Here is a 16,875-nt window from a genome sequence, read left to right on the forward strand (position 1 = left end):
CTGTGATGAAGATCATTGTACCTGTACCTTTATGTATTTATTCTATTATTTCCTTAGGATAAATCTTCCATGTTGACTGTTAGGACAAAGGGAATACTTACTAAAAATGTTATAGACTGCCAAATTGCTCCCTAAAAATGTTATGTTATTGTGGACAATAAAGTAGATAACTGTTTGCCATATATATGACTGGTAAAAGAATAATATTCCCAAAACATAAAGAGCCCTTGAAAGTCAATTGAAAAAAAGATAAAATACTTAGTAAAACATGTGGAAAGGACATAAACAGGTAGTTCATAAAATAAACATGAATGGCCAGTAAATAATTGAAAACATGTTCAATATTGCCAGCAAAAAACCTAAAAAGCCTTTTTTTATTATATCGGATTAACAAAGGTTAAAGATTATTAAAACCATTTTTTTTATTAACAAAATGGGGAAAGTCATATATATGGCAAACAGTTATCTACTTTATTGTCCACAATTTATTTGTGTGTATACAATTTATTTTTATTTTTTGTATTCTTATTTATGTGCTTATTTATTTTTAACTGAGGTAATATTGGGGTACCCCATCAGGTATTACCACCACAGTGCACCTACCAGCAACTCACCCATATTCTATTACCACAGACCATTGTGCTCCCTTCCCTCTTTGTTCCTTCCCTTCTCCTTTGGTTTTTCAGTTCTGTACTCAGCTATCAGGGGTGAGTACTTCAGCTTTTCTTTATCTATTAATTTAGTTACTTTATATTCCACATATTAGTGACACCATCCGATATTTATCTTTCTTCTTCTAACTTATTTCACTTAGTATTATCCTTTCAAGCTCCATCCATGTTGCTGCAAATGGCATCAGTTTATCATTTTTGATTGCTGAGTATTATTCCAATGTTTAAATATACCACATCTTCTTAATCCATTCATCTGTCTGGAGCACACAGGTGTTTTCCCATAATTTAGCTATAGTAAATAGTAGTCCAATAAACATGGAAGAAGAGTTTGCTTTCAAATTTTCAATGTTGAGGATAGATGCCTAGGAGTGGAATTACTAGGTGCAATGGCAGATTCATGTTTAATGTTCTGAGACACCTCTATACCACTTTCCATAAGGGATGGAGCAGTTTTCTTTCCCACCAACAGTGTAAAAAGGTTCCCCTTTCTCCACATCCTCGCCAGAACTTGGTTTCTGTTCTTTTCCATATGGGTCATTCTCACAGGTGTGAGATGGTAACTCATTGTGGTCTTGATTTGCATTTCTCTAATAATAAGAGACTGTGAACATTTTTCCATGTGCCTGCTGGCTATTTATTTTTTTATTAAAGATATATTTTATTTATGCATGCAAGACTGGGGTACAGGCCAGAGGTGTGGGGGTGAGAGGATTCACTAGAGACAAAGTGGGGAGAAGAACAGGCAGATCTACTGAAATATACTGTTGAGGAGAGCAGTGGGCAAGACAGGAAAGGTCTGCTGCGCCATGTGGGTTGCTCCCTGTCTGGGGATTGAACTCGTGCTGCAGTGGCTGGCGATAGCTTGATAGTGCTGTCTTTAACCCCTGTGCCACCAGGGAGGCCCCTGCTGGCCATTTTAATGTTATCTTTAGAGAGGTAGCTGTTTAGTTCTGTTTATCTATCTATCTATCTAGATAGATATATGCCCACTTTGACAATGTTGATCTCAATTCTATTCCATTTGTGTCTGTTTTTGTTCTAGTACCAGGCTGTTTTAATTATTATGACTTTATAATATAGATTGAGGTCTGGAAGTACGATACCTCCATTCTCTTTCTTCTTTGTCAAGATTGCCTTGGCTATTTAGGGTCTTTTATGACGTCGTATCAATTTCAGTAGTATTTGCTCTAGTTTTTTGAAATATGCCATTGATACTTCTATTGGGATTGCACTGAATCTGTATATTGCTTTGGGTAGAATAGCCACTTTGACAATGCTGATTCTTCCAATCCATGAGCAAGGAACATTTTTCTATTTCTTTGTATCTTCTATTGCTTTCAACATGTCTTATAACTTTCTTTGTATAGATCTTTTACCTCCTTTATTAGCTTTACTCCTACATATTTAATTTTTTTGTGTGATTGCAAATGGTATCGCCTTCTTAATTTTTGACCATTTCTATCTCATTGTTTGTGTATAGGAAGGCAACTGATTTATGTGTATTGATTTTACACCCTGCCTCTTTGAAAAATTGAATGTTTCAATTAGTTTTTCTGTGGAATCTTGAGGACTCTCTATGTATATTATCATGTCATCTGCAAATAATGATAGCTTTACTTCTTCTCAATTTAAATTCCTTTTATATCTTTCTCTTGTGTAATTGCTCTAGATAGAACTTCCAATACTATGTTGAATAGCAATGATGAGAGTAGACATCCTTGTCTTGTACCAGATTTTAGTGGCAAAGCTTTCAGTTTTCGCCACTGATAATATTAGCTATGGGTTTGTTGTAAATAGCTTTTATTATGTTAAGGTATGTGCATTTATACCCAGTTTTTTTGAGGGATTTCAACATAAATGGATGTTATGAAATGCTTTCTCAGCATCTATTGATATGATCATATGGTTTTTATCTTTCTTTTTGTTGATGTGGTAAGTTACATTGATTGATTTTAGGATGTTTAACCATCCTTGTATTCCTGGTATGAATCCCACTTGGTCATGGTGTATGATATTTTTAATGCATTATTATATTCAGTTTGCTAGGATTTTATTCAGGATTTTTGCATATATATTCATTAGGGAGATTGGTCTCTAATTTTCTTTTTTGTGTTGTCTTTGGTTTTGATATTAGAATAGTGTTTGCCTCATAAGAAGTATTTGAAAGTATTCCTCCTTTTTGGAATTTTTGGAAAAGTCTGAGTAAAACAGTCATTAGTTCATCTTTAAAGGTTGGGGGAGGGTCATGCAGAGAGTAATGAGATCTCTTCTGGTTTGGGTGGGGGCCAGCAGGGTCTTGCATAAGGTCACAAGGTCTCACAGAGCTGCTTTGGCTCCCTCCCTGACTGGGGTCTGTAGTCTCACCGGCCCCAGCTGGTATTCTCTTACAGAATTTCTTAGTCTATCAATGGCAGCATTATTTATTTAGTCTCTAAGACTTGGCATTGTCTTGATTCATCTCTCATATCTAGCTAGACAACATGTGACTTACAGGTGTTTAAAATGACTCATATCCTTCTTTTCCTCTCTATTTTTACCACCACCAATCAAGTGTTTCTTCTCAAGCCTTCTTACCTGGATTTTTGCCATCAGTTTCTCCTCACTATAATGTATATTGTCACCAAAATCAATATTACCTAAACACTTTTACATGCTGCTACTTGCTCAAAAAATTTCTGATTGTTTCAGATTTCTGAGAAGTCTCTTTATTTTCAAGGTCTACATAATCTGACCCTACCTTACTTATCCAATTTTGTTGATAATTTTATTCTAACATGAAAAGCCCACTTTATTCAGGTTAGTCTCTTCACTGTCTACACAAGACAAGCTCATCCTTACATCCAGGCTTCGCTCATGGTATTTTTGTTCATCACCTAAAGTAATGTTTTTTTCTTCCCTCCTCCTATGTGAATACTACTACAAAAATCCTGGATAAATCTTATCTTAGTCAGGAAATTTTCTTTGACAACTTATCACCTTCGCTGTAAAATACTAATCAGATAGTTTAGTATGTCTTTATATACTCTCTTTATAACATAGATTGAGCTTTTTATTATTATTCTTGTATACTAGTTTGCATCCTCAATTAGACTTTATGCTTTCTAAAGACAATTCTGGGAGTATAGTAGTTATTAAATAGGTACTTGTAATTGTCTTAACTAAAGAGAAAAAACAAAATAAAGAAAGACTACCCTGCTTCCTCAACTCCTGTGCTTTTGAAGCACAGATGTGACCAAAATTCCTAACAATCTGTCTGGACTTGAAATGATATAATGCATAGGACTTTTTTTTGTAATGAAAAAGAATTCTATGTACTTTGGCAGTACAAATAGGTTTTTGGAAGCAACAACAGACAACAAAACATAACAACAACAAAAGCAATGATTTGGTATTGGCTATAGTTCTCCAGGAATTGAGAGAACAATAAAGCCTTTTATCTGGTTCCCAGTAAGGAAAATGAGGAAGCCCAACTAAAAAATGAAAGATAAACAAAAAACCTTTTTACTTTTCTCTGCTAGATTTTACTGCTCCAGTTAGGCAAGCCTTGGAAGAAGTCTGGCAACTTATCTATAACATCTTGATGCACCAATGGAGTAAGACAAATGCAGAAGTTAGTTTTACTCTTTAAAATGAATTGTGTTGATAGAATTTCTGCAAATTGACCTAGAAATCAGTTAATTAAGATAGCCCCCAATGAACTTAAGTTTATGATGTTTTCTGAAGGTAATTCTCAAACCATCTGAAATATTTTTGTGTATTAGTGTATTTGTTACATATTTATTCTAAAACATAAGTTCCATGAAAGCAGAAACCTCATCTGCTTTATTTGTCCCATGTATACCCAGTGCTAAGAAAAGTACCTGGCACAAAATAGGCACTAAAATAAATTATAAGAAGTAGCTCTACAGTGACTCTAATATTTTTAAGGGTTAATTACATGACTTATTCCAAAAATGATTTTGTTTCTTGCTGCATACAACCTTACCAAGCATGGTGTGTGAGATAGGGAAGGTGATAGTCGGCTGGCCAGTCATTCTCCAGCGGCTGCAAAGGTAGGAAAGGTCTGTTCTAAGCATTTCCACTATCATCTTGTTGTCCAAAGCCAAGTAGAACTGTTGTTGATCTATAAACTGAGATAAAGAAAAATTACAGCTCAGAATAATTTACTCTCACAACTATGAAATAATATTTTTAAATACTCACATATTCATAAGGGTATATAAGCTGTCACAGAGGCAACAATGCCTCCAAATTTAATGCCTAATGTCTTCCAAAGTATTTGGTGGTCCACCGATACATGTAGCCATTTTTGATATTTTACAATGTGCTTCAGGTTACAAAGTATTTTCAAGTACATAATATTATGTAATCTGATAATAACCCAGTGAGGGATTTTTGTCTCTTAATAGATGAAAAATAAGTCAAGAGACATAAACAGATTAGCAAAACCATGTGGCTAGCAAATGGCAATGTCAAATAGAACCTAGGGTCCATTATTCTTTTGTCTATACCTTGGCTGTGTAATTTCAGATGTAAGATGAGAAATGAGTTACTTAAGCTTTCTTTCCAGAAAAAAGTTTCTCCTCTTCAATATGAACATATAATTGAGTTTGTCACCATAATGTGGCTAATAAAAATCAGGCTAACAATGTATATAATCATGGCTAAGACAGTGCTGATATTTTTGTTTAGAAGGGGATCTATCAAAGAATTTCAGGTATGTAAAAAGGGTCTGTCTCCCCCTCCCCAAGTAAAGAAAATATGTTATCAAGACTGGGGAATAAAAAAACTGTATTTTGTGTATGAATATCAAATCTTTTTTTAACATTTAAAAGTAAGGAGCACTGGTAGGCAAACTTTTATCTCCAACTACCAGTGGCCATTTTATAGCATGCTGTAGTTTGGAGGAGGAGGGACCAAGATGGTGACAGAGAACATTCCTTCCTTCACTCCTAAAAGGATAATCTAACAGTCAACCAGAGGGACATTATACCCAGAGAGTCCTATAACTTAGGTGGAAACTGTAATACCCCTGGGACATCAGAGACAGGCAAAGACAATACCAGCAGGGACACAGAGAATATCCACACTTCACTGAAGAAGTGGGTGTAGAGAGATACCAGAAGGCCATGGTCCAGGGCAGGAGGGTGTCACAGACTGGTACTGCCATTAACCTAGGGGTCTTGGGGAAGGGACATCTAAACAGTATGGATAACACTCCATTGACTGAGGGAAAATAGATTTTGAGGAGCTGTGCTGCTCCCCACAGGCTATTATGCTCTCCAGTAAAAGGAACAGATAATATACTGGAATGCATTTCCTTTCCCCCACCATTTCAGCATGGTGCTGACCTCATTAAATGCACTGACAGTGCACAGACTGTAGAATTGCTGGTTTGGAACACCAAAGGTGGGGGGGGGGGTTTCAGCAGTGCCACAAACATAAGCAAGCCCTCCCCCTCCAACACTTCCACCCACACATCTGCATGGATGGCTGGTACTTCCAGGCCACTCTCTCACCTTCTGACTCAGTAACTACAAAAACAAGTTACAGTACCTATATAATCTGGCAAAGGCCAAACAAACTAAATAAAATAAAACTACAATACTACCTGCTGCAAATGTAAAAGTAGTTCAACTCCCTCAAAGTTACTCTTACAGATATTTTTTGAAAATGTAATATAGTGAAAACTAAAGCAGCAAAATAGGCAGAAAAAATATTACAACATATGGCACCTCGAGACCACAAAGGAATATGACATCATTAGAAAACAACTCTCAAGAATCCAACCACAAAAACATGGAAGAATTTATCTTCCTATCAAATAGAGAATTCAAAATCACCCAGTCAAAGAGATGGATGAAAATGCAGAAAAGCAAATCAAAGTGAAACAAGAGAACTCTGAAAAATAAATTAAGGAGATACAAGAAAATTCAGGAAAATGAATAATAACAGAGATTTAGGATGTAAAAAGCTCATAGATGAGATAAAAAACAATATTTTAGAGAAATGTATGAAAGAAAAATAGAACAAATGTAGGATAGAATCACTGACGCCAAAGGACTCAGGTGGAAGCAGAAAGCAAAATATGAAAAAAAGAAAAGAAAAGAAACACTCTGAGAATTATTTGACTCCATAGGAAAGACAACATCAAGATAATGGGTATGCTAGAATATCCTAAAAGGGAAGAGAGAGAGAAAGGAACAGAGATCTTATTCAAAGACATAATAATGGAAAATTTCCTAAACATGGCTAAGGAACTAAATATACAAGGCCATGAAACTTAAAGAACACCTGGTTGTATAAATGCAGTGAGACCTATACCAAGACACATATTCATGAAAATACCAAGAGCTCAAAACAAAGAAAGAATGCTGAAGGTGACTAGGGGAAAAAGGAAGGTAACTTCTAAAGGCACTCCCACTAAACTTCTCAGAAGAAACCCTATAAACAAGGATATAATGGAATAATATACTCAAAATATTAAAAGACAAAAACTGCCAGCCATGAATATCCTGTACTGCAAGATTCCCCTTCAGATACAGAGAGAAATAAAGGCCTTCCCAGACAAACTGAAGCAGAAGGAGATTGCCAACACTAAATTTCTCCTACTAGAAATGCTGAAAGGAGCTTGTCTATCTAAGTCTAGGAAAATAAACACACACACACATACACACACACAAAAAAAAAAACAGAACAAGGAAATGGATAAAATCAGAAAACTAAAGAGAAAATGGCAGTAACAAATCCTTATATATCAATAGTCACCCTAAATACAAATGGACTGAACTCACCAATAAAAAGGCACAGAGTGGTTGGTTGGATCAGAAAACAAAACCCAACTTTCTGCTGTCTCCAGGATACGCATCTGAGCTCCAAAGATAAACATAGGCTCAAAGTAAATGGTTGGAACAATCCCACAAGCAGTGTGAACCTGTACCTCTTAATCATACACAGTGTTTTAAACTAATGGCATTTCAATAAAGAAAAATGAAAAACAAAACCAATTTTACATATATATATATATATATATATATATATATATATATATATCATATAGCAGGGTTAGCTGTGGTCATCAGGTTGTATATTATATCCCTAGTACTTATTTGTCTGGTACCTAGAAGTTTGCACATTTTGACTCCCTTTGACCAGTGCCCACTCACCCCAACCCTTGTCTTTTGCAACCATAATTTAAAACTTATTTTAAATTGTCAAAAAAATACAAGGAGTACTTTACATACACCAGCATTTGTAACATCCCTGGTCTCTTTTTGCAACACCTTGGATAACTGTTAGTAGTCACAATCACTTGGCATAGCTCTGTACTGAAATTTCAATTCTGTCTAACTCAGGAAATATTTTCTCAGCAACTTAATATGTGCAAGACCCTGTGGGATTCTGACACTTATCTTAATTTCTGTAAATTGCTTTGTTTCTGCAATGTTTCTCTTTTACTTTAATTCATCTCTATGCACTTTTTAAAGTTTTTATTTATTTTTATTTTTATTTATTTTTTACATCATTGTTCTATGCACTTTAAAGCTCACTCCACCCACCTGTGGAGTGAAGGTAAAGACTGTTTTCCGAATGTCATAGAGTTTTGAAGTTCCAAGCACTCCCATGTGTCTGTAAGGTCGTCCACTGAGTTTCAGTCTTCTGTTGCATCCTAAGACAGAATTAAGAATTGGCCAAGATATTTTTGGTGCACAAATACAATCAGCAAACACATTCTGGTATTAGTTCATATTTCCTGATTTAACAAACTAAGTTCTGTGTCTCCAAGTAGTATCCATGTCATGCATAGCACAATACTAAGCATTGTTGGGCTTTCAAAGAGTCAGCAATTATCTCTATTCTTAAAGAACCTTATGTTCTCATAAAGAAGTCACATTTTTTTGCACATGAGAGACAAGGATGCACATAAAAACTAATGATTACATGAATGATGGATCTATAATATTCATATACTGAATTTTCTCAAACCCAAAAAAGCAAAAAAACAATACTAATTGTCAAATTCATTAATGGAAACTGTATTTCAACAAATCTGAGCAAAAACCTCATTAAAGATGAGATATTAAACTGAAAACTGAAGTAAGAGAGTACCTTGATCTCTTTTCATGACACAGTAATAACATATTTTATTCAACAGAACAATACTATACAAATAAGTCAACATATTTTGAGATGCTTGTATCTAACAGGAAATTTTGTGGACACTTATATACAAAGTAAAATTCATGTGGCAGAGGAATGTTTTTTAAAATGTGAAAAGGTAGAAGACTTGAACTACAATACGACTATAAAAGTAAGGCAATTTTAATGAAAATTTAACCAGAATATATATATATATATATATATATATATATATATATCTCATGTGCCTAAATACCGTGTATATGTACAATATATATGTATACATATGTACACATTCATATGCATTGTATTTCCTGAGTTTAAGATGTCTTCTTCTTACAGTTTAGCATTCTGACATTATAATCTTGTAAGTGATGTCTCTGCTAAACGTAGTTGAATTTCTGTTTTATCTTTCAATTATTACACCAATAACTCTTACAATGAGGAAATAGCCTATTTATTCACACATGCATTTCCCTTTGAAAACATATAACACTATAAACATTGTTGTCAAACTTTATCCCTCCAAATATATATTTAATATCCTTTCATGTCACTACTGACAAAACTGATGCTACTAATTTTTTGTCCCGAACTCATTTTCATTAGGGGTGGGATTTCTGTTCTTCTTTCATAGAACTATACAATCACATAAAGCTGAATAAAAAAACCAATAACAAACCAAGTTTGTTTGAATAAACAAACCAAATACAAGGAGCAAAATTGAAACATTGAAACAGTAATAAACACCCTCTTCAAAAACAAGTGCCCAAGACCAGGGGGATTCACAAGTGAGTTCTACCAAATGTTCAAAGATGAACTGGTGCCTATCCTACAAAAACTCTTTCAAAAATTTATAGAGGGCCCCCCCCGGTGGTGCAGTTGTTGAGCGCTGGGCTGTGAAGCTGCCCGCAGTCTCTGCAGCGCTGGTTCGATCCCCAGCTGGTGGCGAGGGTCCCACATGGCACGCAGACCTCTCCAGCCACGCCCTCTGTTCCCCTTGGCAGTGTACTTTGTCAGTTTGCCTGTTCTACTCCCTGCTCTGGCTCTGGTGAATTTTCTCACCCTCCCGCGCTTCTGACTGTACCCAGTGCTCGTATAAATAAATAGAAAAAAGTCTTTAAAAAAATTTATAGAGAAGGAATACTACCAGATGCATTTTATGAAACCAACATTACACTAATATCAAAACCAAAAAAAAAATACAAAAAAAGAAAACTATAGGCCAATCTCCCTAATAAACACAGACACAAAAATCCTCAATAAAACCCTAGCAAACCAAATCCAACAATGCATCAAAAGTATAATACACGATGGCCAAGTGAGATTTATCCCAGGGACACAAGGATGGTTCAACATCTGAAATTAATGTAATCCATCACATCAATAAAAGAAAAATAAAAACCATATGATCATATCAATAGATGCTGGAAAAGCATTTGATAAAAGTTCAGCATCCATTTAAGATGCAGACCCTCAAAATACTTGGGATAAAATGAACTTACTCAAACGTAAGAAGAGCCATATATGACAAACCCAGAACTAGCACCATTGTCAATGGTAAAAAACTGAAAGCCTTCTCTTTATGATCTAGAAAAAGACAAGGATGTCCACTCTCACCACTGTTTTTCAGTATAATACTGGATGTCCTAGCTAGAGCAATCAGGAAAGAGAAAGATATACAAAGGATCCAAATAGGGAAAGAAGAAGTAAAACTATCACTATTTGCAGATGACATGATAATATATACAGAGAACCCTAAAAATTCCACAGAAAAACTAATGAAACAATAAATCAGTTCAATAAAGTAGCAAGATACAAAATAAACACACAAAAACCAGTGGCCTTCCTATATGCAAACAATCAGTCTGAAGAGGAAGAAATTAAGACAACACATGCAACAATTGTACACTGTTGAATAAATTTACAACTGTACCAAAAAATTAAATACCTGGAAATTAACCTAACAAAGGAGGTGAAAGACTTATACAAAGAAAATTAGAAAACATTGTTGAAAGAAATAAAAGAAGACACAGAGAAATGGAAAGACATTCCCTGCTCATAGAGAATTTACATTGTAAAAATAGCTATCCTATCAAAAGCAATTTGCAGACTCAATGCAATTCCAATAAAAATCTCAATGGCATTCTTCCAAGAAATATTTATAGAACAAACATTTGTGAAATTCATATGGAATCACAAAAACCCTCATATAGCCAATGCTCTTCTGACTGAAAGGAAGGAAAGCAGAGGAATTACATGTCTGGTCTTCAAACTATACTACAAAGCCATAATAATAAAATGGCATGGTATTAGAACCAAAAAAAAAAAAAACCACACAGAGCAGTGGAATAGAACCGAAAAGCCAGAAATAAAGCCATACATATATTGTCAATTAATCTATGACAATGGACCAAAGAATATACACTGGAAAAATGATAGTCTGTTCAACAAATGGTACTGGGAAAACTGCACTACCACATGCAAAAGATTGAAACTAGACTGCCACCTCACACATACACAAAAACCAACTCAAAATGGATAAAAGACTTGAATGTAAGACCTGAAACTATAAAATATATAGAAGAAAACAGGCAAAACATTCCATGATATAGATCTTGGAAATATCTTTAAGTACTCATCCCCAGAAGAAAGGAAAACAAAGGAGAACATAAACAACTGGGACTACATCAAAGTAAAAAGCTCTGCACAGAAAGGAGAAAGTATTCAAAATAAAGAAACACCCCATGGAATAGGAGAAAATATTAGCACACCATATAACTGATAAGGGACTGATATCAAAGATCTACAAAGAGCTCAGACAACTCAACAAAAACAAAGCAAACAACCCGATCAAAAAATGGGCAGCAGAACTAAAAAGGTACTTTTCAAAAGAAGAAATGCAAATGGCCAATAGGTATAAGAAAAAATGTTCATTATCACTTATAATCAGAGAAATGCAAATAAAAACCTCAATGAGATACCACCTCACACTGGTGAGAGTGGTCCATATTAAAACAAAAACAAAAACAACTGTTAACAACAAATGCTGGTGAAGATGTGGTGAAAAAGGAACCTTCTTACACTGCTGGTGGGAATACAAACTAGTCCAGCCACTATGGAAAGCTCTGTGGAGGATCTTCAAAACACTAAAAATGGATCCACCATATGATCCAGTGATTCCACTCCTGGGAATATACCCAAAGGACAGAAAAAACACTAATTCAAAGGGAAACCTGTTTATTGCAGCATTATTTCCAATAGCTAAGATATGGAATCAACCTAAATGTCCCCAAATAGATGACTGGATAAAGGAGATGTTGTTTATAAACATAATGGAATACTACTCAGTGATCGAAAAACATAAACTCATGCCATTTGTGGCAACATGGATGGAACTGGAAGGGATTATGCTAAGCAAAATAAGTCAGAAGGAAAAGAAAAATATTGGATGGTCTCGCTTATAGGAGGAATGCAGGGCAACTGAACAAAGGATCAGGAAAAAGACAAAACTTGTAGGCAAACCATAGATCTGAGATTTACAGCAGGAGAGGGAGAGGGAGAGGAGTCAAAACAGGAGGGAAGTGCACAAGGGACTATGGTGATGGTCACAGATGCCTTGGCAGTGGGAGAATTATGGGAACTAAACCTAAGGGGAGAAATTAAAGATTGTACAAATACGAAAAACAATTTAAAAAACTTAAAAAAAGTTCATTAAAAACTAAGTGCCCAGTGTTTATATTAGGGACTGGTCACATGAGGGCTTTCTGCTTATCACATACCAAAACTCCATACTCTCAAAAGGAAAACAGGTGGTCAGCATAAATCATATTGTTTGCCGAGTTGGTAAACCACCATTATTATTTAGGGTATATTGGTAAACCTCTCAAAATCCAAGTCCCCAGATGCCAGCTCAGGCCAATCTTGCAAAGAGGCCTTTCTTTTTTAATTTTTTTTGATTTATTTATTTATATATAAATTTTACATCATTGTTCATTTTTTTTACAATGTTTGCTTTCTTTTCTCAGGTGTAGTCCTAATAGAATCCCCACCACCAATTCACCTGTGCACCATCACCATAATCCCTTGTGCTCTTCTCTCCCTGTTATGATCTCACATCTTGCAAATAGGTCTTTCTAAGGATAGCATTCTCAGACCTGAGCTGTTAACTCTCTTCTGCACAGTCTAACCCATGGCTCTTGTCCTAGATGTCTTTTGCAGTAGGGCCACACGCAGCAGCATGAGACCAATATGCACAGTATTGTCCTCAGTCAGGTCCTCAGGGGTTCTAGATTTAGCTAGATAAAACAAACCCATTACCATATAGGTGCATATTCAGGTGGCTTCCTCCTTACATTTCTGCATTAAATATTTTCTTATACCTGGCTTGAAGCATCAATCTAGGCACAGCACAAGCTGGCCAGTAAACTGAAGGTGACCTGAATGCCTTCAGAGTTGAGGCAGTGCCAGGACAGTCAGGGCTCAGTGACAAGTACAATCCAAGAGGGCATGTGGCGTACCCCTGGACAAAATATTTTGTAATAGTTAGGGCATCCCAAAGTAGGACATATACTAATCAGGCCCTAGTGCAGGTTAACAGGACCCCCTAATGTGGCCCACCACTGTGGGGCCTCCTGCCCTGAGTTGTTCAGTCCATTCCAAATAATTTAGTTTAGTTACTGATTTCAGAGGGAATATCTTCTAAGAAAGTTGGATAGAAACATTTTTGTTTGTCCATGACATTAGTTCATCTGCTTTGCAAGTACAGACCACATCTGGAGGTGCTCTGAGTGGAAAATGCAGGAGTTGGGGGTCACCTTCTTCTGTCTAATAGTCAGTTGGTCAGATGTCATGACCTTAGGCTCAACAGTCAGTTTGAATTCAAAACTGAACTCTCAGCACCATGAAAGACAACATGTGCTTTCATCGGGGAGGAAGGGAAAGTTTCCAAAAGCAGTCCCGAAAATCAAAGATCACTTTCCCCACTCCTCCCCCAGCTGTCAGGGTTTTTTTTTTTTTTTCCCCACTGTTAAAAATCTGCATGTTCCACTTAACAATTATAATCTTATTATTATTATCATCCCCTCCTCTCATCCAGACCTTTTGTGTGGAAGTGTTGATTTTAGGAAAGATAAGAGCATTTTCATAGGCAAATGATTTTATACAACTTAACCAGAAACACGTATCATGTGCACGGATTGGTTAAGATGAAATCCTGAATTTTCAAAAAACTTTAAAATGGCTTTTCATACCTCCCATCACCTTTGTCCTGATCACTTATCCAGAAAGCAGCCTGGATTATTTATCCAGTACTTGCTTCCTGGAGACAGGTGCTTTAATGAGCTAATTGCCTCACTAATGTTTGTGAAACAGGAAGATGTGAGAAAAGTAGAGTCAGGCTATCAGTCTATTGCTGTAAACTGCAATGATTCTGAAAAGTCAAACACAGCCATGAACAGTAGTGACCTGCCCAAGAAGGGGTCTGGAGTCCAATCTGTCAGGAATGGGAGGAGAAACAGCATTCTATATGATGTGCTCTCTCCCAATTTGCAATTTTTGCAGAAACTGCAAATTAGGAATGCAATCAGTTTCTGTCTCAGAAAAAAAGCCAAACAGCAGATCGATTTTAGATGGCCCCATCAGAGAAAAAGCTTTTACTTGTGGACATCTACAACTGATCCAAATGGTCCAGTCAGCACACAGGATGGTTTCACAATTTAGAGCTCCACAAGAGAGATAACCCAAATCTGCAACAATCCAAGTCTGAGTTCATTTAGAGTTCATTTAGCCAGTGCCTTCCTTCAGTCCAACACTTGTGATGCTGTGATGAAAACAGCCTCTAGCAAACCTTACAAGGTTTCAGCTGAGAGTCAGATCTAGGAATTAAGGATCTGTGAGTTTAGCATGCCAAATAGCAAGTGACTTTTCTTAGGTAGCAGCAATACTGAGATGTCATAGGACTAGTCAGTCATGATCAAAGTCATAGCCCACATCCAAGTGCAAGACTTTTCTAAATCTTTTAAGAGTGTCTTACAGTTCAAAATGACTCACTCAAAACCATACACATCAGGTTGAAAACTCATCAACTTCGAAGAGTCAGATATTTGGTTACACAAAAGCTCATTAGAAATTTAAAATTGCTTTTTAAAACTCCAAAACTTCTTCTCCCTCAAGGTGGATAGTGTCACAGCTTGACTAGAAAGTATCACAGAATGTTAAGCTGCTAGTGCCTCCAGGAGAGCAGCTCATCTACAGCATCCTTTTTTTTTTTTAGAACTGAAGTTTTTTTATTATAAATTTTATTTTTATATTCCCCATACAATTGCGACCCCCTTATTTTGATCCCAATCCCTCCCCTCCCCGCCCTCTACCCCCATAGAGTGTCTCTGGTTCATAGTTGTTTGTTGATTTTGATTTTCACTTTCTTATAGTTATTCTTTTTCCTGGTCCCTTAATTAAGTTTTCTAGATTCCTGCTATGAGTGAGACCATCCGGTATTATTCTTTTTCTTTCTGGCTTATTTCGCTGAGCATGATCCCTTCCAGCGCCATCCATATTGCTGCAAATTGCATGTGTTTATCTTTTTTGAATGCTGAGTAATATTCCATGGTGTATATGTACCACATCTTCTTGATCCAGTCATCTATTTCTGGGCATTTGGGTTGTTTTCAAAGCTTAGCTATTGTAAACAGTGCTGCTATAAACATAGGGGTGCAGGTGCTCTTTGGAATTGATGTTTCTGTGTCCTTTGGGTAAATACCTAGTAGTGGAATTGCTGGATCATATGGAAGTAGAGCATCCTTTATTTCTACAGATGAGTGGGATACATTTTTTTAAAGGTGATGTTGCAGGCAAACGATGGCAGCAGAGTGAAGATACTGGACTCACCTTGAACACATACTCATAGTGAGGCTGCAGCAGGAGAAAACACCAGTAACTCCTGAAGAAAAAAAAATGTGATAACACCATATGCTAGAATAAACATCTTCTAGGAGTCATGCCTATATCAGATGAAATAGACTTTCACTACTACTATTTAACGTAACCCCAGAAGTCCTAGCTAGAGCAATTAGGCAAGAGAAAGCAATAAAAGGAATCCCAGTTGGAAAAGAAGAATGAAAGTTATCATTTGCAGATGACATGATAATATACACAGAGAATCCTAAAGACTCCACCAAAAAACAATAATTAAAACAATAAATCAGTTTAGCAATTGCAAAGTTATAAAATCAATACACAATATCAGTTGCCTTTCTTTATGCAAACAATTATATAGAAAAGGAAGAAAAATTTTTAAATATCCCATTCACAATTACACTCCCGAAAATTAAATACCTAGGAGCAAACCTATCAAAGAAGGTGAAGAACATATACAAAAATTTGTTAAAAGAAATAGAAGACACAAAGAAATTGAAAGATATTCTCTACTCATATGGATGGGAAGAATCAACATTGGCAAAATGTCCATCCTACCCAAAGCAACATACAGATTCAATGCAATCCATACCAAATTACAATGGCATTCTTCAAAATATAGAGAAAAGGTTAATGAAATTCACATGAAATCAAAAAGACCCCAAATAGCCAAAGCGACCCTGAAAAAAAAAAGAGGAAGAATGGCAGTATCACTCTTCTAGACTTCAAACTATACTGTAAAGGTGTAATAATTAAACCGCATGGTACTGAAACAAAAACAGACATACAGACCAATGGAACAGATTGAGAGCCCAGATATAAAATCACAGATAGATGGACAACTAATCTATGGCAAAAGAGTGAAACTTATACACTGGAACAAGGAAAGCCTCTTCTATAAATGGTGTTGGAAAAGCTGGACAGCAACATGCAAAGAAATGTAACAACCATTATCTCAGACCATTCACAAAGACTTGGATATAAAATCTGAAACCACAAAATCAATAGAAGACAGGCATAACAATTCATGACATGGGTTTTGGAGGTATCTTTGCAGATTCATCTCCAGTAGCAAGGAAAACAGAATATAATCAACTGGGACTACATGAAGCTAAAAAGGTTCTGTGCAGTGAAAGAAACTGTAACT

General features: G+C 35.9%; 1 protein-coding gene across 2 annotated transcripts in view; it reads right to left on the reverse strand.

Annotated features, from left to right (window-relative positions):
• PHKA1 (phosphorylase kinase regulatory subunit alpha 1) overlaps positions 1 to 16,875 on the reverse strand; it is a gene marked incomplete at both ends in the record, with an annotated part of 144,083 nt that overhangs the window by 60,527 nt on the left and 66,681 nt on the right. For both annotated transcript variants that reach the window (XM_084259310.1, XM_084259309.1), the window contains 2 exons: positions 4,660 to 4,804; positions 8,234 to 8,343. In XM_084259310.1, the coding sequence (XP_084115436.1) occupies positions 4,660 to 4,804; positions 8,234 to 8,343 (255 nt within the window). The remainder of the gene's footprint in view (positions 1 to 4,659; positions 4,805 to 8,233; positions 8,344 to 16,875) is intronic.

This window comes from Talpa europaea (assembly GCF_964194135.1).
Source record: "Talpa europaea genome assembly, chromosome: X".
Taxonomy (NCBI): Eukaryota; Metazoa; Chordata; class Mammalia; order Eulipotyphla; family Talpidae; genus Talpa; species Talpa europaea.